General features: G+C 32.8%; 2 protein-coding genes across 3 annotated transcripts in view; one reads left to right on the top strand and one right to left on the bottom strand.

Moving 5' to 3' along the window:
* The window catches only part of LOC124540507 (flocculation protein FLO11), a 37,663-nt gene extending 22,115 nt beyond the window's left edge, over window positions 1-15,548 (bottom strand). The window contains exon 1 of one of the 2 annotated variants that reach the window (XM_047118128.1): window positions 15,255-15,548. The gene's annotated coding sequence lies outside the window, so the exon portion shown is untranslated. The remainder of the gene's footprint in view (window positions 1-15,254) is intronic. The other variant, XM_047118127.1, reaches the window with a different exon arrangement.
* A 2,239-nt stretch (window positions 15,549-17,787) lies between these two features.
* On the top strand, window positions 17,788-20,286 carry LOC124540420 (tubulin alpha chain). The gene is made up of 3 exons (XM_047117954.1): window positions 17,788-18,009; window positions 18,749-18,971; window positions 19,082-20,286. Exons 1-3 carry the CDS (start codon window positions 18,007-18,009, stop codon window positions 20,206-20,208), a joined length of 1,353 nt encoding a protein of 450 aa, XP_046973910.1. The 5' UTR covers window positions 17,788-18,006; the 3' UTR covers window positions 20,209-20,286.
* Window positions 20,287-23,418: the final 3,132 nt, after the last annotated feature.

The raw sequence follows: 23,418 nt of genomic DNA, 5'->3' as shown, positions 1-23,418 counted from the left end.
CAAAGACTAGACCAAATCTGATGATTTTTTGTATGGAGTAAGGTTTAACTCCAAAGAAGGACTAAGGCTTTTTACATCTAACATGTAACGACCAACGAGCGATACTGCTGGCATCTAATAAAATAAAATGCAAATATTTGGCGAAATTAATGAGGCCGTCAAAATAATACTAATATGAATACATAACAACATTTTTACATACATTAGTAACTTCAATCTTAATAAATATTAATTCATTCTACCTTTTAGAGCTTATAGCGTAAAATTCAAATTTGACCACAAATCTTTTCAACCAAGACCAGTTATTCAATTATTAATAAATATTTCATAATTAATGAAAATAGTACAACGGATGATCAAACCTACACGCGTTAGAACTATTTCCGTCTCTCTTATTATACTAGTATGACATAAGTCTGTCTCGTTATCGACTCGACACTAGCCCAAGGAGGATTGGTTTTTAATGAATAAGATGTTAAATAAACCAATATGGCACGGTTTTGTCTTGAAGGTTTGCCTTGTATAACAGACGTGGCCCTGCTGTGTTCGTTTTAAAACAAAATAAGAGCGTTTTCTTACGCTCGTACCCAATGCATATGACAGAAATTGAATTAGTCTCGGAGTTAGCCAAAGGTCACATGTCCTTTTAAGGAGACAGTTTGGAGAACCGTAGTATATCTAATATATTGTCGTTGATTTAAACTTATTACCAAACTGGTGCAGTGCAAGTATCTTTACAATGATTTCGGCTCCCACTTATCATGTGAATAACACAAATTAAGTACATGAAAACAGTGGCGCTTGTCCAGATTTGATTGATTAATTTCATTTTAACGCTTAAGTTTGATGTAACATTTCGTTATAATGAAGATGCTATATTAAAAAAAAATACTGTAGACCAGGAGGTTTTATCAGAAATATATAATTTCATTACCCTTACTTCAAATCAAAAATTATTTCCAAATAAAAAAAAAACCTTTTTAACCGATTAAAGTAACAGTGGACACAAAATTTTCGAAGCATTAACATTAAACAGCTGCTTATTTATATATGTATTGATCATTTATTCTTACCTGATGTAAGAACAACCGGGACGAATAAGACGTGACACTTTTATAAAGATTTTATTAAGATTTCCATATGAGTACATTTCGTTAAAGAAAAAACTTTACGTCCAACCTTCTTTTTCAAGACATTTCAATTGGAATCTTGTACCCATAATATCAAAGCTTATCACCTATTATTGACATATTTGATAATTTTACTGAAACAGTTGTACATTTAATGATGTAATGAGACATTTCAATAACGAGGTTTAATTGAACAAAACAATTTCATTGAATTTCGCAAAAACATTTAATTCGTCAATTAAAATATGCCGTAAATAGTAATAAACGACAAACATGTCTGAATATCACCAAAACACGTACCAAGGTTATCAGTTGGGACAAAAAAAATGTATTTAGTGCATACAAGACTGGTCTGACTCGTTTTCGTTAGGTGTCTACATTCATATGCCACAGATATAAGTATATGTTGGTTTAGAACTTCATAGTGACGGGGTTTGCTTTTTTGCAACTTACCTAATACATAAGAATTGCTCCTTATTCAATTTGCTTTAGATACTTTCGTAAACAAAATACTGATAAATTTCATATTTTCTTAATTTTTAAGGTATGTATGTTACTTTTTTAATCAAATGATATACTTTTCTGTTATTTTCTCTATTTCATTTAACTGACTCTAAACTACTATTAAGAATACCACGCACAAAATGTAGAGAACAGCTGCGGAAATTGGGATGGCGGCATAAAAGAATATCACGCTGTTTGCCTTCACGACCAATAGATCAAACATCAAAAACCTTTTTTATGTCAAATAATGCTGAAATAATGCTATAGCTATCATTAATTGCGAACATTGAAACACTACATGGTGATAGGGCTTTGTGCCAGCCCGTCTGGGTAGGTACCACACACTTATCAGTTATTCTACCGCCAAATAACAGTACTCAGTATTGTTGTGTTCCGGTTTGAAGGGTGAGTGAGTCAGTGTAACCACAGGCAAAAGGGACATAACATCTTAGTTCCCAAGGTTGGTGGCACATTGACGATGTAAGGAATAGAATCTTACAGCTTCATTGTCTATGGGTGATGGTGACCACTTACCATCGGGTGGCTCAAATGCTCGTCCGCCAACCTATACCATAAAAAAAAACTACGATCGAGCTCTTCAATTTTCATATGTTCAAAGTTAAATTGGTTATGGTGTTGACTTTTTCTAAGCTGATACGTCACCCTCTACTATACTTATTTATCATCACGTCACACAAGAATGGTCCGGGTAAAGGCGAATTTAGCGATCTTTTTCCCGTCGTTCTTTGATTCATACATATTCATAATGCCGAATTAATTTTAGCTTGAACAAAAAGTGACGTGTCTACTATCGGTTTATTTCCAATGGCACCTTTTGGCAGCCGTGCCAACTGGGCTGCCTCACGTAGGCTGAGTCAGGAAGTTACATCATAATCCATATCACCTGTGAGCTAGACTAGATCATAGACTTTCTCGTGTCTGTGATAAATTGACTGCATGTCGTCTGTTTGTGGAACTTTTTATCGTTAAGACAGAGAGAATATATTTACATGGTTTTAATTGTTCTAAACCAAATTCGTAATTATTAGCCATTGCAATATAAAATTTTCAAAAGCAACCAAGGCTAGTACCACTAAATTTTCATATGCTTGGTTTGTTAGACATATATGAATACATTTATCGCTCCGATGAAGGAGAACAACTTGAGGCAACCTGTTATAATAATAATCCGCTATATTTATATCTAACAATGCGCATAGGAGCAGCTTATAACAATAAGCTCTAATCCTTCTCCACACAACCTTGACCTTATTTCACATAAATCAAATTAGTATCAAAGCAGTAAGTGTCTAGCATTGACGATTTAAGCAAGATGGTCTGTCTAAGTACGAGTTATAGGGGGTGAAAAGGGCTTGGGATTCAGAGGCACTTCGTCAAAGATGGTGGAGGGGCAACCGCCGGAACACTGCATACACCTGGGTGATTGTTTAAGACTTAAGCCCTAAAGTGAGTAACTCTAGAGAGTAAGGTTTATGCAGAAGAATTCTGTGTTAATAATTAGTCTAGATTGTTAATAAATAGTTTGGACCATTTGCAACTTAATTTCGAAGAAATAAGACCTTCTTTGGAATGAATACGTACAATTTTAAAAAAATCTTATTTAGCTATTATATCTTGTTCAAATTAATGGCAATGTTGTCTCTAAAACTTACGAATGTGTGAGTAACATTCAACATAGGGTCTTAATTAAGAATCATTTTACTGAAGTTGTATTTGAAAACGCTATATATATACAGGAAAATAATCTTCTAAAACAAAATGGATACGCCAAAAATTTTAAAATGGAATCTACGTGATACTTCCTTTATTCAACATATTATTTACATTACATACGTTAGTTCATTTAAATTGCGTAACTTAATATATTCAAGCGTTGTCGTTTACGAAGAACAGGTTCTTGATATATTTTTTTTATTTCGATTCGCAAAAAGTTTGTTGACCCCAGATTAGAGTACTGATATTTAACTCGATCCAGTACTTGAGAGGTTGAGTATTTTGATTTCATTTATTAATATCGTACTATAAACAAAAATTTAAGTACGGTTCTGCTACCGAATTGGATTTTGCGACGAAATTAAAACACACATATAATGGCCCAAGTAATAATTGTACCTTTTATGATATCAACTTTCAAAGAACCAAATTAAGAACATAACTTATCTCTATATTAAACGCTATAAGCATTTAAAACGAATTTAAAAATTGTCACCTTAATATATATTTTTTTAAATACTTAAAATTTATGTGAGATAACATATGAGTTATAATATAGAGATCTTTAAACTACTTTCTATTTGTTTTTTATTATGTAAGTGTACATACAATTTCAACTTTAGGCTGATAAAGTTATAAATCGAATTTTAATTTTGGTATTTGCAATTTTTTATTTCTTTTCTAATCATTAAGCTGTATATTTGATTTCTTAGACTTATAATGCTGTCAAATATTATAGAACTAAACAAATATAATGGGGCTATGTAATATGAACAGAAGCTTTTTTAACATTGTATTCAGAGTTTTATATATTGTTAACAATTTTTACTTTATAATACTAGCATAGATAGTACAATACTTCTCCCCCCCACTTCTCTGTTACCCCAGGGCCTCTGTCAGACCTCCAAATCGGGTCCTGTTCGGTAGTACATTAGTGTGTTGTAAGAAAAGACTAATATTTCGTACAGCGCTTATGTCTATGAGCGTTGATGATGATGGAAGTGTTCTATCGGATAACTGTTCAGTGGAAAAACAATATATATATATATATAAACATACATACAAATAGAGCCCATATTTGTAAACGTAATAAGACGTATTTTAGCCAGTAGATTGTTATATACATAATGTCATTGTCACAATGTAGTCATGGTTGTCATTTTACGATATGTTTTTAGCGTAGGATTTGTATTTTTATGGTCTGCTTTGTCGCATAAATAGCAGCTATTTATTCAAAACATTTATATGTACTTACTACTGATTTTATGAACATATTTTTGTAGCGCTATCTTCCATTTATTATAAAACACTTTTTGTAATAATATTTTGTTTGGCGCAAAATACGGAGCAATAATAACTGTACTTACATATATATATATATATATTATTAGTTTTCGTCCGCGAATTCACATGGCATGGGACTACCGTAGGTTTTGATACAAAAACTATCCTTTATCCATAATTTGTATTCAAATTTGCTTTATTTCAAATTATTTTATGTTGAAGGATTATAAATAAAAACCAGTTGTCGCCGGCGGCTTTCAACGCATTATAGCTGTTGGTCAGGTAGAATAAATAAAATTTTAACAAAAAGAAAAACCGACTTCAAACAAAACACTATTTTAAAACAAATGAATATGCACGAAAAAGTAATAAAAATAATTGCGTATTCAACATATTTTTTAGAGTCTTCCTAAGTTAAATGAAATGAAAAATATTAGACTACTTAAAAGTCGATTAACGATTATATCATGTAGTTATAGTTATTGGTATATTTGGAGCCGGTGTCAGCCACGGTGCCCTTGCCCCAACAATCAAAAGAAAAAGCGATACGAGCCCCCTGATTGATCCAGTATATTATTGTGTAAAAGGTAATTTGTAAAAAACATATTTGTTAAAGTATTCTCGTATTGTTTTTTGATAGATATACTGTAGGGTTTTATTGGCTGACACCGACTCCAAATATAACAATAATTATAACTACATGATATGTATAATCGTTAATCGACTTTTAAGTAGTCTAATATTTTTCATTTCATTTAACTTAGGAAGACTCTAAAAAATATGTTGAATACGCAATTATTTTTATTACTTTTTCGTGCATATTCATTTGTTTTAAAATAGTGTTTTGTTTGAAGTCGGTTTTTCTTTTTGTTAAAATTTTATTTATTTTTTGATTTTAAGTGAAGCTGATGTTGACTAACTAATTTTTTTTAATATGGATAGATTAAGCGTTCCGTTTATATGAGTCAGAAACTACTTCGAGGACAATTTCAAAGGAAACTTGCGAAAAAAGCAAAAATAGACTTTCGAGAATGCGGATTTAATACGTCACGCGGCGTAAACTACAAGGATCCCTCGAAAGAGCTGTAATCGAACTCAGCAAAAAAACTTTGAAAAAGACCAACTAAATTTCGTACATCATATGACATCACATCACATACACAAAATTTGATTAAAGATAGTAAGAAATTCTGCCCCATATCGCACCCTAACTGCGAGCCGTATAGGAATTCCATCACTACATAGTATAAAACAAAGTCGCTTTCTCTGTCCCTATATCTTTAAATCTACGCAACGGATTTTGATGCGGTTTTTTTTAAAAGATAGTGTGATTCAAGGGGAAGGTTTGTGTATATAATACATGAACAATATAGTAAAGAAACACTGATAATTTTAGAAGTTTGCGATGTGATGTCGTAAATAAACAAATTCTGTAGTATATTTAGTATCAGTATTGCACCCGTGCGAAGCCGGGGTGGGTAGCTAGTTGATTATAATATTCGACTATGATAATTACATAAACATAACCACATTACGGAAGGTGACTCAAATATCCAAATAACCTATAAATAAAAGATTCGACCGAGTATCGCTAACGTGCTCCTCAGAATTGTTCCGTTCCCTTCCGTTCCGTTTCTTTGTCATGGATCCTGTGCTCAGAACCTTACTAAACTTTCACCAAATTACCCTTGAAGTATATATTTTATAATAAAAAAAGAATTATCAAAATTGGTTAACGTAATTTTCAGTTATTCACCTATTTGTCGCGCATATACATAATGCAAATTTAAGACTTATGTCGTTTTCACATGGATACCATCATCGGAAAAAAAAATAAAAAAAATGGGACCCCACGGGAAGCACTACCTTTCAAACAAAAAAAGAATTATCAAAATCGGTCCACCCAGTAAAAAGTTATGAGGTAACAAACATAAAAAAAAAAAAAAAAAAAAAAAAAAAAAAAAAAAAAAAAAAAAAATACAGACGAATTGATAACCTCCTCCTTTTGGAAGTCGGTTGAAAATACCCTAGTCCTTGGCACTTAAACTTGCTTCATATAGCAAATTACATATTATATTAAATAATTTGGCAATGAAAGCGTAACAAGCAGAGATAAATATTTACGAATTTAGAATATTAGTATCATCATCATCAGCTCGTTTTTGTCCACTGTTGAACATAGGCACCCCAGGTGCACGCCACTGTGATCTTTCTCCGGCTACTCGCATCCAGCTCCTGCCTGGATATTAATATAGATTTACATGAAATAAAATTTAATTTCATTGAAATATACTGTTTATATACACATATATATTATAATACCTACTTATTTTTATAAAATCCCCTTTTGCCGGATTCTGCGTATTACTCGAAATAGCCTGTTTTAATTAATGTCAGGGTTACACCAATGATTTCACCGTATCCAGTCATATTTACAAGGTTCGACATTTCTTGTGTAACGAATATGACACATTACGTATTCCGTATAACATTCGTTTGCAAAATGACCTTAGCGCGATCGTGTAATGTTGAGGATAAGAGAAGGAATAAGTTTAGCATTTCATACATAAATACTATTTGATTCAATAAAATTACGTCAATGACCTCGAACTGACAGCTGGAGAAAACTAAAATATGTCTTGAAAAAAGGTTATTTCTCAATGATCAATATTTGTTTTTGTATTTAAACTGTATCATGTAAGTATATTTGTATAAAATATATAATGACGTTACAATATGGCGTCAAATTGGGATCGCATGGTATAAAGCAATCCCTTGATGTAGAATAAAAAAAAAACTGATCAAATATAATGTAATTAAAAGCCAGGCGTAATATTTCGACGTCTTCTAGCGTGCTGATTTGATCCTTGAGCTAGCGCATGCAGTCTTAGACCAATACTTGTTTTTGTATTAGCAGAGTATTTTTAATATATCATATGTAAGCACTATTTATTTCCGGTCCATTACATAATTTATTCTTTTCTTTTTTAAATCAGATATACATATTAAAATATATTCTGTCTTATTTCGTTTTGTGCTTAAAATATTAGATACAGTTACAATAGATTTTTTTATAATTAAATTTTTGAAAAAGCACGATATAATATGAAACGATAACTTCAATATTTCTATAATCTATATCTCGGCTCCATGGATAGGCGCCAAGTTTTAATATAGCGCCCTCGATAGCTGATGTCATCGCACTGTTTACACAGTTTCAGAAACATTGTTCTGCGTATTGCAAAGGGCGAATATATTTACAACAACATTTACTTCATGGTACAGCAGAGAAAGTGAGCCAGTGGAATTAGAGGCAGGGGAAACATAACATCATAGTAAGGTTGTTGAGATTGAAACATTGACGCATAAGGTTTCTATATATATAATAAAATTGGAGTGTCTGTTTGTAATATTTAAATAGCCCCCATACACAGACACATACCAAAATAACATTTTTTACTATTTTTGTCCGTCTGTCTGCCTGTTTGTTCCGACTAATCCCTGAAACGGCTTAACCGATTTTGACGGGACTTTCACTGGCAGTTAACTGATATAATAAGGAGTAACTTAGGCTATAATATATATATTTTTAAATCGGCTTCATTGTTAAATTCAAACGCGTACAATGTCGCGGGCGCAGCTAGTTGTAAATATTTCTGACGGTATCTATGGGCGGTGTGTATAAATAATATTTTTTTATTACCAAAAATTGCTCATTTGTCTACAAAAGTAAAATAAAACAAACCATTTACAACGGATATATGTAGAACCATATTTGCCAATGACAGAATAGCTGTAACTAATTTTAGATAATATTTAAAGTGCCAAATTTGTTATTTGCAAGGAATGTTTTTTTACGAAACTCAGATATATTTAACGGTCATTGGTTCTTTCATAGGATCTTTAGTTTACATTTTTCACGACTAAAATACGCGTTAAATTTCCAAATTTTTGTACGAAATATATTGATGTAGAAGATGAATAGAATAATATTACGGAATAATATACTTAATATTATAATATAAAATCAATAGTAGGTATATTCCGCAAATATTTTGCCATTAATATTACAATTAATCTCAAGTTATTATAAATATTAATTGATCAGTCTTACTCTATAACACAAGAACATATAGATGACAAAAAAAAAATGTCGTGTTAATTGATTTCGAAATTAGGATAATTTCTACTCACAAATTATCACCTAATCGCAATCGAATCGACATGCATTCATGGCCGTTTTCCTAAGTATTCTACTGACTAATACTATTCACTTGTTTCAGTCGATTTTGGATCGGATATAAATCAGAATAGAATCGCGAACGGATAGTAATCGTTACAAATTAGTAAAATTCTTTTATTAAACTGCTTATTATTATAAGCCTGATAGTATGGGAATGGTATCAAAACAGTTATACATTAGTGGAATTATCCCTCTTACAAGAACACTTAATTGTATGTGGCTGTGTATTTATATATAAAAGAATATTTAATGTTTCATGCTGATTTTGCAATGTGATGCTTATATTTATAAATATTTACTTAAATAAAAATGTTGTAATGCAGTATTTAAATAGTTTGTCTTCACCCTTTATAATAACGAACAGCAAAAACTATTGAGTCTGGAAAACAAAAATTTGGAACATAGGATTATTTTGTCAAAAAATAATTCAGAAGTTTTCAAAAACTTTATATATAATTTTTTTTATTCAAATTTAACTTAAAGAAGGGAAATGGATGCCGTTTGTTTACTGTAAGAAGTCGGAGTTAGTATTCTATAGTAAGTGCAAGTAGGTGTGGCTGAGATCTTTCAACCGAATTCTAAACCAATTCCAGCCGATCGATTCAGCTGAAACTTTGCAGATATCTGCATTGCTGTTATCAATACAATCTAAAATACATATTATTAGTATTAAATATTATTCGTTTAATTGTGGTAACGTGTGCAATTAAATTTACCGTTCGTATGTAATGTATGTGTTATATGTACATACAACAACAACAACAGCCTGTAAATTCCCACTGCTGGGCTAAAAGCCTCCTCTCCCTTTAAGGAGCAGGTTTGGAACATATTCCACCACGCTGTTCCAATGCTGGTTGGTGGAATACACATGTGGCAGGATTTCTATTAAATTTGTCACATGCAGGTTTCTTCACGATGTTTTCCCTCACCGCTGAGCACGAGATGAATTATAAAGACAAATTAAGCACATGAATCAGCGGTGCTTGCCTGGGTTTGAACCCGCAATCATCGGTTAAGTTGCACGCGTTCTAACCACTGGGCCATATGTATATAATTAAATATAATATTATAGTTATAAATCGAAGACTCTATCTATCTAGAATCTCTACTAATAATTATAAATGTTAAAGTAATTCGGTCTGTCTGTTTGCTGTTGCGTCATGGTCAAATTACTGAACCGATTTTGATGAAATTTTATATGAACCTTTTTGAGTCATAAAAGCTCAGGCTTTTTATGCTTAACGCCTGGCGATCAACCTCTAAAATGGAAGCAAAGCACTGAATGACAATTCATATTGAATATTCAATACGCTACAGATAAATCATTCATTAATTTGACACATACGAGTTTTTGCAACAGTAATTCGAGTAAATATGAAAGCTGTCATCAGCTGTCAGTTCTCTTTATATTATTGTTACATTTTCATTTACACGTATAATGTATTCAGATGATAGCCACGACTAGCTTTCGTTAGTGAAAGTGAAATATAATAGCGTTATATTGAATATCGCAGAACAAGTGTTGACTTATCTGTAGAGTATAATAAATGTATTATAATAGAATCACTGTGAGAAAATTATTCCGTTTATAAAGTATGTTTGTCTTGTTTGTTGCTTCAAACACAATCACTTTATTTACCAATTTGGGTAGGAACCATATAGCAATAGTTAGTATTGTTGTGTTCCGGATTAAAGGGTGAGTGAGACCAACAGGCACGGAAACATAACGCCTTAGCTTCTAAGCTCCTTGCAGCCCCAATGTTAAGAGGCGGAGATGACCACTTCAAATCAGGTAACACTTGCCTGTCCTATCTCTTACATAAAAAAATATAAACAATATTTATTAGAGATATATTAGAAATTGAAGGATCCTAATTAAATAATAGATGTAATTTAGTAGTTCAAATATATATTACAAATATAAATATTTGTATTCCTATGTATGAGCTCAATGCGATTGACCCTTCAGAAGATCTCCGAAACAATCTGTTCAATTGACTTGATATTTAACATATATATATTATATAATTACCTTTCTCGATGGACTTATAGGTTACCAAGTGTTTTTTGGGAATTTTGGAATTTCTATTTTCCGTAATATATGTAATATATGTAGCTATAGAAAAACTCATGCATTCTTACCACTGGGCTATCGCTACTCGATCAATTAACTTATCGCTAAAGCGATAATTAATGCAGCCTTGATGACATACTGAGATGTCAGATCTTATTCAGGAAGCGATGACATTGCTTCCTATTACAGATCATTATCATAATGCGCGTTGCATCTGTATCAAATGATAATTATGTATAACTAGCAACCCGCTCGGCTTTGCACGGGTGCAATACTGATACTAAATATACTGCAGAGTTTGTTTATTTACGATAACACGTTAGAAATATCTAAAATTATCACTGTTTCTTTATTATATTGTCTATGCATCACTGAATAGGATAAAACAAAGTCGCTTTCTCTGCGCTATATTCCTTTCAAATCACTGTACATATCTATTAAAAAAACCGCAACAAAATCCGTTGCGTAATTTTAAAGATCTAAACATACATAGGGACAGACTGCAGTAAGCTACTTTTTTATACTGTATAATGAAGCCGAGATAGACTAGTTGTTAAAATTAATATTTTAAAGACTGCGTGTATATTGCGCGTTACATCCATCAAGCCTTGGAGCAGTGTGTTGGAATATGCTCTCCTTCTCTACAAAGGGAGATGAGCTCTTAGTCCAGAAATAAGAATTCTTCAGGCTGAGATGGCCCAGTGGTTAGAACGCGTGCATCTTAACCGATGATTGCGGGTTCAAACCCAGGCAAGCACCGCTATATATATATGTGCTTAATTTATGTTATAATTCATCTCGAGCTCGGCGGTGAAGGAAAATATCGTGAGGAAACCTGCATGTATCTAATTTCATCGAAATTCTGCCACATGTGCATTCCACCAACCCGCATTGGAACAGCGTGGTGGAATATGTTCCAAACCCTCACCTTAATGGAAGAGGAGGCCTTTATCCCTGCAGTGGGAAATTTACAGGCTGTTACCTTACCTTACTAGGCTGTTTTTTAGTGTTGTACATGTAGTGTGCAACAACTTTACTTAGAAAATACTCATAATTGTTTGCTATTTAAGATGATTCAATAATGCATTATATCATCCCAAGGTACCGATAAATCCGTGGGCCTTGGTCTCAATACAATTGCTCACGGTTATTTCGGCGTGTACAGAACCGCAAGGCTATGCGTCAGGACTCTGAGTAGAAGCTGTTTGGTCATTTCTCTCTTGAGGAAAATGCTCCATTGTACTTATGTATATACAACTTTGATAAAAACTACTAACATGAGTAATATGTTTTTACGGTCATTCTTTGTAAAAAGCTGAAAATGCAAATTTAAATAATAGATTTATAATACCTTATCGAACTGCATTTACACAGTATTTATGAGTAAAATAAATTATAGTAATCATAATGTTATTGAATGAAATATAAATTTAAGTTAAATGAAAAATAGTAAATTCAATAAAAATAAACTTACAAATTTCAAAGTTATCGAATTAAGATAGGGTTGCCAAAAAAAAGTTAGAATTATTTAAGAACTTTAATTAGTTTTGCACTACTCATAATGCAAGAGTTTCACGGCTGAATAAATAATAAACCTCATTTCGACACCACAGAGAATATCATAGATTAACCAAAGTCTCGACCAATGATATGGCGTCAATTTGCCGTCAAATGTTGTATATTTGCCTTCATTAGCAATGCGCCACCAATATTAGTACCTAAGATGTTTTGTCCCTTATACACTATCTCAGTCATCCTTCCAACAGGAACACAATAATACTATGTATTGCTGCTTGGCGGTTAAAACACAGATTATATAATTTATTTATTTTTAATGTTATTAACCGTGTCTAGATAATCAGGATTCAGATTAGCGGAACTCAGTTTATGGCTATGGCTCATAGCAGCAATTCAAAGTGAAGGCTATAATTGCCCATAGAGAAAAAAAATATACTTGCTTTGCTAAAAATATTTTAAGAACTTATGTTTACACCTCGTCTTTTAAGTATTTCTGGTATAGCTGGCTCTTTACTGAATGGCGTTACGAAGTAAAGCTGGCGCCACACATTCTGAACTAACGTTGGTGAATTGAAGAGTTATAAAATCATAGATGAGTTTTTTTTTATATTTTGTCGGTAATAGTTAAAAAAAACACACACAAAATTATTTAAAATCTTTAGTCTAGTTTTAATTATAATGAACGCATTTACTTTTAAACAGCGTGGTACAAGGATTTATATCCTGTGTGTAACAAAACGTTCAATTATTGGAACACAAGTATTATATACTGAAGTCTTAATCGGATGACAATATTCTTGTTCAGTTGAGTTGAATGGTTCCTTGAACAAGAAAAATAATGACTTCATAGTTTAAAAATAAATTAATACATAATGATCTTGTCTTGTGAATTAAATGTATTCTTCATAATAATGACACATCACTGCAAACTTGAATATTATTTTGCTGCATACAAAGTTGAATATCAATCATGTTATATAAATTAATTATGTATTAACAATATCCTAACTAAATCTAAATAATACAACGGCGATAGTAAGTTTGTTTGTTTTACTTGTTATTTGGCTGTGTGCAAACGCGTCTGGCCACATCAATCACTCATCTGAAATTCTACCGTCAAACAGCAGTACTCAGTAAACCAGTGTAACTACAGGCACATGGGACCAGAGTCGGATTTAAAGGTGTGGAGGCCCCGGGGCCACAAAGCAGTGAGGGCCCTAGACAAACAGAAGCGTGAACACCCTAATAATTATATTATTATGAATTAATTAGTTTTTTTTATTTCAATCAGTAAGCTATGAATTGTTTCGTATTTGTATCGGTAACTTTTAAAATATTAAATAGTAACATTATTATAATTTGACTATATCTCAGTATTTGTTAACTTGCTGAAAACTGTGGCCCCCTCTCATGTGGAGGCCCCAGGGCAGTTGCCCCGGTTGCCCTGCCCTGCATGGGACACAACATCTTACTGGAACTAAGAATCGAAACAATTTAGAAACAGATGGACCATTTGCTTGTGCGCTAATCGATATCCAAAAAACCTACCACCTACCACTACCACTCCGAAGGCCATATTCAACACGGATTGAGGAGTTTGGGAGATCGTATATCGTGATGTTACGCATCCGCTGTCTCTCACGACGCGACGTTTAATTCATCATGGAATTTACATACATCGCAAACACGTTGTTAGTAATAACAAGTACGAAAAAAAAACACCTTCATTTATTTCTTAACGCCTGTCCACACACAGGTACCAAGTCGCAACGGAAACAAATGAACTATATATATATTTTTTTTGTTTACCTTAAAATGAACGTACCCAGTTAAGCGTTCGAATTATGAATCTGACATTTATTACCTAACAATTAATTGATTGTACACATATAAATTATACAATACAATGTACCAGTAATTTGTTTCGTACCGAATTAATTTGTGTTTACAACCGGTAGAACGCGGTAAATTTGAATATTGTAACACAACCTGACACCTTCAGATGATATCATGGCACCGCATATCCACTAAAGCTACTAAGATGTGTGCTGGAATAAGTTTCAAGAGTTTACCTTAACATAAATGGAATCTTATGTCCAGAAATGCGAAGTTCACGAGTCATTACTATGTTACTTAAGTTTTTCAAATCAAATCAATTTTATTCAAGTAAACTTCGCAATGAAACGTTTTTGAATTATCAATAATTAAATACTACCACCGTTTCGGAAAGCAGCTTCTAGTGAGAGGAAACGGCAAGACACTCGCATAGTTGCTCTTTTCATTGGCGAGAATTAGGTTTTTGTTTAAAATAATTAAATAGTATTTGAAAACGAAATTTTATTTTGACTGTTCAATATCTGACTATAGGTTTAAAATGTTTGTAATATCACTTTTATCTAAAATTATCGTCAACGTACGTTTAAAAAGATCGAATACTTAATTTAATATTGTAAATATTTGTGATAGACTTAGCGTTTTCAGTCAACCACAACTTTGTAAAGATCATTAAAGAACGGTTTATTTGTAAATAGATAAATCCGGCACAATACCGTTCTTGCGTACTTTCAACTTAGCCCCGAGCCAGTCTAGATCCTACTTATCATCCTAGACTCAGCCCATATCTAAGAAAATAACGGAGAGCAAACAACCATAAAAGGCCGCGAACTACTTATCTCTAAGAAAAATCTTGTTTTGACGACATTACCGTCATAAATATTTCTGGAGGTCATTTAAATACGAAAAGTATTCAATAAAAAATAATACTTACGTTTAATAATTTTTCAGCAAACAAGTCGAATTTAATTATAAAAACACAACACTAAACACAAATATTTATAATAAATAACACTTAAATTCTTGTTATAACATTATAATACCACTTAACAGAGGACAAATATTTAATTTATATCGAAATTATTTCATTTAATATTCGATCGGAAAGTGCGCGTGCAGTTCAAATTCGTTCGCGCGCGGAATGACGTTTATAGCGCGCGCGCTAGTTGAACGGAACGCGGGAAACGAAGAATCAAATGAGACGAACGCGTCAATCGTCGGTTGAAATCATGTAAACCTGTCTCTGTCACTCACTTTTGTTTCGCTACAAATTTTTTTTATCCTTATTTCAAGTCTTTGATGAATTAAAAAGTCAGAATAAAATGTTATAAACAAAAAAATAAAAAAACTACATTAAAACATTTTTTTTTAAATAAAATAATTCTAAATTACTCATCAAGACCAAACTTATATACTGACATCCTTCCTAGATGTCGCTGGGTACAATACGTGTCGCTTGTTAAAGTGTTGTACTTCATTCTGGTAATAATTTAGACGTTCCGCAAAAGATGGCGTTGATCGGTAATAATAATTTTCTAAAATATATATCAAATATGAATGATATTCTAATCATTGTCAAATATGCATAGATCGATAATATATACTATCATAATCAATATACTACAAAAATTCAAATTTCATATATATACTTTATTCAAACATTAATATTATTTATTAATGTCAAACAAAACAATAATACTACACTTGTCTATATTTCAGCTCGTATCTAATACAGTTTAGTTGATTCGAATGATGATATAGATTTTTAACCAATTGTCCAAAAGTATTTTTTAAAAATTATTTATGATTATGTTGCCGTTGCTGTTGTTGTTCAAAAAAGGAATCGATATCTCACGTACCCACACCTATAAACACACATAATATTTACATAATATTTTGTATGTGTGTGTGATTAGCAAAATAGTTAGCATTTAATAGAATATACGCATAATTCCTCATATTTTATTACTGGTATATGTATTATTTATATAACTATGGGGCCTATGCAGTTAGTACCAACAGAAATGGTATTTTTAAGTAAAAAAACAGAGCAAAAAGACCCAGACGTTTTCGGCTCCAGACAGTTTGTTGTAGTGTGCGTAATGTGAAATTTGCACACAATGAAACATAGAGGTGTGCGGTGCTTGATAGATTAATCGATAAATTTCAACTACGAACGAAAAATCATACCAAATGAATTTGCTTATTATGTTGGTCCGTTTTATTAACTATTTGATATGGAACTGAGCAATCAATTGACATAATGTTGAATTTAGATATTTGGTAATGTTAGTTACTCTTTCTCTAGCCTCTAGTTCTGAGCAATTTCATATTTCCATTAAAACATATCCGAAATTTTCCAACATAAAATTATTTTTTATAAATTATGTTAATTGTATTTATGGTATTAGTCAATAGGATTAAAATAAAGATTTGATGTCTTTTAATTCCTTAATAAATCAAAGGTTTATTATTTCAAGTAGAAATTATAAATTACGAAATAAATAAAATATATATAATACATCGCCCGCTTGTTAATATATCTTTATCGAAAAGTGCATAATTTTATTTTATATTAAGCCACATATGACAAAAGAAGAATAATAAAAGATTTTTTTTTCTCCTTTTTTCCGTTCTTCTCGGAATAATCTATACTTAGAACCAATCGTTCAACCGATTCCCGCATACTGTACTATAGTACATTTGAATAAATAATTGTTTAAATGCTTTCATTTTCTAAAATTTTAATATTTTTTAAGGCTTTATGCTAAGCTTTGTTTTATGGAATTTGAATCTCAAGCTTTACAATAGATAACACAGCACCTTTTCTGTTAAATTTTTACCATATTTACTGAACACTTCACACCTATAAAAAGAAGAATCAATCTAAAAGCCACTGTCCAACAAATTAAAAATAAATGAAAATAATATTAATATTTGTTTACTTATACATAATTTTCTCAATTTACTACTTTTCTATACTTAAAATACTAAGCGAAAAGTGACATTTAGTTTTATTATTTATTACAATGATACATTACCATTATTAGTATGGGCCTGTCCCAGGGGAGCCAACGCCTAGCGCACCCTTTTTGGAGTAATAATTAGTGACTAAATGTTTAATGGTCACATTTCTACACGTATCATTACCGTGTTTGCTAATATATTAATTTAACTTATATACTTGAAAAGGGAAAAATTTTAATGAAAAAATTTATTTACTTCTTTTTTAAAATTTTGTATATTTAAAATTTTATAATTACTTTCTTTTTAGAAAGACAAATAACTCTAATATTATATGTTATTATTACTTTTAAGCATATGATCAACATACGCAGTTAATCTTGATTATCTCCTTATAAGCAGTGGCTATATGTATCGATAATCGATAACTTCATTACACAACATTATGGAAGTATGAATCACTTGCCCACATATTCCCGCAATGGTGAGATAATGCAGCTTTTGCGTTATTGGTCGATACGCCTCTGCGGCAATTGAATCGACCAATCAGAATGTGGTATGGGGAGCGTCTGTCCCCCGTAGCACCGGCCCTATAAATACTCGCCTAACGGAAATTTTGTTCATATTAACCGTTCGGCAAACCTCTTAACCGGTCGCGCTGAACGACGACTGACTTATTTATTAACTTATTCCTACGTTAAGTTCAACAAAACTCAATCAAAATGGTAAGTTTTATATTCATTTATTAAGAAAGTTCATTTTTAAGTAAATTTAATCACGATTATGATATTACTTCACGCGTTTCCGTTACCAAAGTGCCGGGTGGTCGTGCCACCATTTTGTTACTGTCTTATGCACGAGGCCGGGTGACAATTATTTCGAACCTACTTTGTAACTACTTGCAGTTTAGTAATAGAGAATACGTTTATTCTTTTGTTTTAATATAGAATATCATTTGTTTAACGATTTGATATCTTTAACCCCGTTCAAGGTTGCCACGCCGTATGCGACACGCCCTTGCTAAAATCGATACTTATTCTAGATCCATTTTCTTTCGTCGAAGTCTCTTAGTCATTCTATTGTTCATTTTTATATTTCGAACTATTATTTTAGAGTATTTCTTACTTTCGTTGCTATATATCGGTGACGTGTACGTTGACCTCATTCAAGGATTTATATACGCTGATGTCACGAAGTCAGTAACTCATCGCTTCGGTATTTTTACATTTTAAATTTATATCAAAACTAAATATTTTTAATTAATTACTTTTAACACCGGATTGGTTATAATAGTATTGTATCCATTCTGAGAATGAGGTTAACGCCACAAGCAGAAGGTACTTTCCCCTTTCTCCAATTTCATATTAATTGTTATTGTAGGTCATTTATATAGAAGATACTTAATCTGTTATTAATCGTAAGTTTTTTGTTAAGCCTTATATAATGTATGTCTTTGTTTAACAGCGTGAGTGCATCTCCGTACACGTTGGCCAAGCTGGAGTCCAGATCGGTAATGCCTGCTGGGAGCTCTACTGCCTTGAGCATGGCATCCAGCCTGATGGTCAAATGCCAACTGACAAGACCATCGGTGGTGGCGATGATTCTTTCAACACCTTCTTCAGCGAGACCGGAGCCGGCAAACACGTACCCCGTGCTGTGTTCGTCGACTTGGAGCCTACAGTAGTTGGTAAGCAATCTAAATAATCTCATACTTAATACACTACTCAAGTTAGAGCTGCGAGAAAATAAATTTCATACAAAATACAAATCTAAATTTATATCATTGTTTGTTTACAGATGAGGTTCGTACCGGCACATACAGACAGTTGTTTCATCCAGAACAACTTATCACTGGTAAGGAAGACGCGGCCAACAACTATGCCCGTGGTCACTACACCATCGGCAAAGAGATTGTCGACTTAGTCCTTGACCGCATCCGTAAACTGGCCGACCAGTGCACAGGTCTTCAAGGTTTCCTCATCTTCCACTCCTTCGGTGGCGGTACTGGCTCAGGATTCACATCTCTCCTGATGGAACGTCTCTCGGTGGACTACGGAAAGAAGTCCAAGCTCGAGTTCGCTATCTACCCCGCCCCTCAGGTCTCCACCGCCGTGGTTGAGCCTTACAACTCCATCCTCACCACCCACACCACCCTCGAGCACTCCGACTGTGCCTTCATGGTCGACAACGAGGCCATTTACGATATTTGCCGCCGCAACCTCGACATCGAGCGCCCAACCTACACCAACCTCAACCGTTTGATTGGTCAAATCGTGTCTTCAATCACCGCATCCCTGCGTTTCGACGGCGCACTCAACGTCGATCTTACCGAGTTCCAGACTAACTTGGTGCCTTACCCACGTATTCACTTCCCTCTGGTGACTTACGCTCCAGTCATCTCTGCCGAGAAGGCTTACCATGAACAGCTGTCGGTCTCCGAAATCACCAACGCGTGCTTCGAGCCCGCCAACCAGATGGTCAAATGTGACCCACGTCACGGCAAGTACATGGCCTGCTGCATGTTGTACCGTGGTGACGTTGTACCCAAGGACGTCAACGCTGCTATCGCTACCATCAAGACCAAGCGTACCATCCAATTCGTCGATTGGTGTCCTACTGGTTTCAAGGTGGGCATCAACTACCAGCCCCCAACCGTCGTTCCCGGTGGTGACCTCGCCAAGGTCCAACGTGCTGTGTGCATGTTGTCTAACACCACTGCCATCGCTGAGGCCTGGGCTCGCCTTGACCACAAGTTCGACCTTATGTACGCCAAGCGTGCCTTCGTGCACTGGTACGTCGGTGAGGGTATGGAAGAGGGTGAGTTCTCCGAAGCCCGTGAGGACTTGGCCGCTCTTGAGAAGGACTACGAAGAAGTCGGCATGGACTCTGCCGAGGGTGAAGGCGAGGGTGCTGAAGAATACTAAGCGGAATATTATTTTGCGTACAAAGCACTCACACCGAAACATTCCGGTGATATAAAATAAAAAGAAATTAAAATTTAATTCTGTTGTTTCCTTCACAATATCCTATATTCAAACTTCTAAAATAGTCATTAAAAGTTTTTTTTAAACCTTATTAAATTAGTTCCGAAATGAAATACCCTATATCACAATATGTATTACACAGATAACATTTCAATAAATATTAATTTATCTAAATTCAATTTTAACTTCATGAGTAAGATAAGATTTACTTTATTTTTAACACCAAATAAGACAAGTTTGAATAAATAATGATTGCCTATGAGATAGAATTATTAATAATAATTATTAGTCATAATGATTCTCTGTAAACAAAAACAAATATATAATTTTATTAATTTCATAAAGCTCATTGGCTTCGAGTTGACATGGATGTTTCAAAAACAATTGCCTTCCTCATAGAGATACACATTACCAATAAATTTCGTGAGCGTAGAATTACTCAAAACAATTGTAATAGGTACTTACAGAGAGGATTTGAGTGAAGTATTTTCATTTTTTTATTGATTAGTATTAGTTGGATAATGTTCGCATGAAAGAACTCTGGGGCCATTTATTAAAAATGCTTGTCATGGTTATTTTTAATTCCGAATAAATATGTACAATATTTTTACAGTTCTATCTTTCGACTTGAGCTATAGGTATCTAAAGCCTAGACATTTCACATTACTCAAGTATAACGAAGTCGATCGATAGATAAGTTCTATATTAAGAGGTAGGTAGGTATGTTAGTTTCGTCTAACCTAACTAGTTCAATTCCTTAAAACATGGGTATATAATAATAATAGAAACATATACAAAAGCAGTATACATACTATTCAATAGTAGTGGTAGCTTTAGATTTAATTCAACACCTGCCTACTTGAATGAAAAATATTTTGATTTTGAATAAACATATGCGCGATATACTCGTATATCTGATTATTCATTAGGTGTTTACTTATTTTGATTACTGCTAAACATATATTGATTGATGTCTGTGATCCTTTACTAGTTGTTCTCTTTTTAAATTCAATAAAAATATCATGCCTGGAGTTGTAGGTACCTCATATGAAATAGAATTTTATATTAAGATTATTTAATTCCTAAAAGAAATTAATTTCTCAATTTTTTTGCTATAGTGCAAAGTATATATGCATTGTACCATTTTTTATATTATTTATATTCAATGTTCTTGAAATGTGTACCAAATTGTATATGAGATGTCAGATGAGATTCAAGAATACTTAAGATTGACTTGTACTTGGAAACAATAAGTATGAATGAATAAATATAGTATAAAACAATGTATAAAGTACGGTCACTAGTGGTCAATGAGTTGTTGAGCGTAGACAGCCCACTAGTAATCCTTGACGTAATCCTACACGAGAAGTATGTACCTACAGTATAATATGATAATGTGCGCCGTCGTGGGCGAACTGACATCACCGCCCGCATTGCCTTACATGGTCAACAACAAGTCGTATGAATGGTGACATAATTTCTGAAATAACACGTAGCGTTAAGAAAAAGATTCGTACAAACAAGGAAATGTGCGGAACTTTTGTCAAAATATTCAAGGCGTATCTGTTATTCTTTATTATTTTATAATTTCCCACATTTAATTGTATGCTTTTCAATTCTTAGACTTAGCCAAAAATTTAGCCCAATTTAGAGACCAAAATATCATGGTTTTGGTCTTTTGAAAGACCAAATCCATTAACCTGAATTATAAACTACCAATACTTATAAAACATAATTTCGTTGTGTATTGTTATAGGTACCTACTCTCTAATCGTGATAAAGTAAAAAAAAATCTATTCGACACAATGTTCGACATCTACTAAGTATATGTCTGAATTTATTCAATATTTGGGAGGCCTTAAGATATTACACGTTGTTTCTCATAACGTTGTAAAAAATAACGTTTTCACTCGAACTGATCTGCTTTAGATTCAAGTAAATATGCATCTATTGTAAGAACTCGACAGCGAGCTATTCTCGTCTCAGTTTTTAAGGTTACACTGGTCATTGAACTGAAGTTAAATTTAACTATATTATAAGCGTCCATCTTCCGTTACTCGCCGGGAGTCGAATCTTATCGACTTCTGAATTGCAAACTTTACAACTTTCATAAATCTCTACTATCTGATATTTAGCTTTCTTTAATTGTTAATATTTACCATTAAATTGAGATTAGATACAGTTTTTGGCCTAATTTATTTAATATCTTAAAAATCTTAATTATAATAAAGATATTTTTTTTTTTTGTGAATTTTCACCCAAAACAGTATAAACAGCTACGACCTACGTTTTGAAGATTGTATTTGAACTTATTAAAATAGACTTTTTAATTGATGTATCAGTCTACATTAGTATTCAGAAATACCGTTAACGTTAAAAAAGTTTACGCTAGTAGATAACATAAATTTGGAATGCAAAAAGTAGGTAATTACTAGAAAATATAAAACAATAGCTTTGGTCGTATGTATTAAAGTTCAAGCTTCAAAGCTAACTAGGTACATAATATATACGGGCTGCGATTGTGTGAGTAGGAGTACTACTTTCTTATAATGAATTGATTCATTACAAAGTACCTTAAATAAAACATAAGTCGCAATCGACCTCAAAATAGCTTCGGCGAGGTATGGGGCCGCTCTTCTATACATAGTCATGCCAACTATAAATTGCGCCGTGCAATACAGGTATTTAAATAAGGTAGTTATTTAATTTGAGTAAGTTTTTAAATTGATTATTATTGAGTACTTATTCCATATTGATTTCCAACTCCGTTATCTTCGACACTATTTCTGGGTTTGTAATTAAGTACAATTTTGTATATTTTGTATGTTGGTAAAACAGTACAAAACTGACCTGTCCTATTGAGAAAAAAAAATCTTAAACATATTCCACGTGAATTATGGCTGTAATGGATTTATTTTTTAAATTATTTGGGTTGGTTGACACATGTGGCAGACTTTCATCTGACACAAACACGTTTCTTCACGAAGTGTTTCGAAGCCGCTGAATACACACACAAATTGAGCACAAGAAAATGTCGTAGTGCTTACCTTGGTTTAATTATGCATAGTAAAAGTAAAATTTACTGTAGGTACTGTTAGGAATATATCATATTACAAAAAAGAAATGATTTGATTAGGATCTACCTAAAGC

This window comes from Vanessa cardui, chromosome 25 (assembly GCF_905220365.1).
Source record: "Vanessa cardui chromosome 25, ilVanCard2.1, whole genome shotgun sequence".
Classification (NCBI taxonomy): domain Eukaryota; kingdom Metazoa; phylum Arthropoda; class Insecta; order Lepidoptera; family Nymphalidae; genus Vanessa; species Vanessa cardui.
The sequence above is the reverse complement of the archived record's forward strand: the minus strand, read 5'-3'. Positions and strand labels throughout refer to the sequence as shown.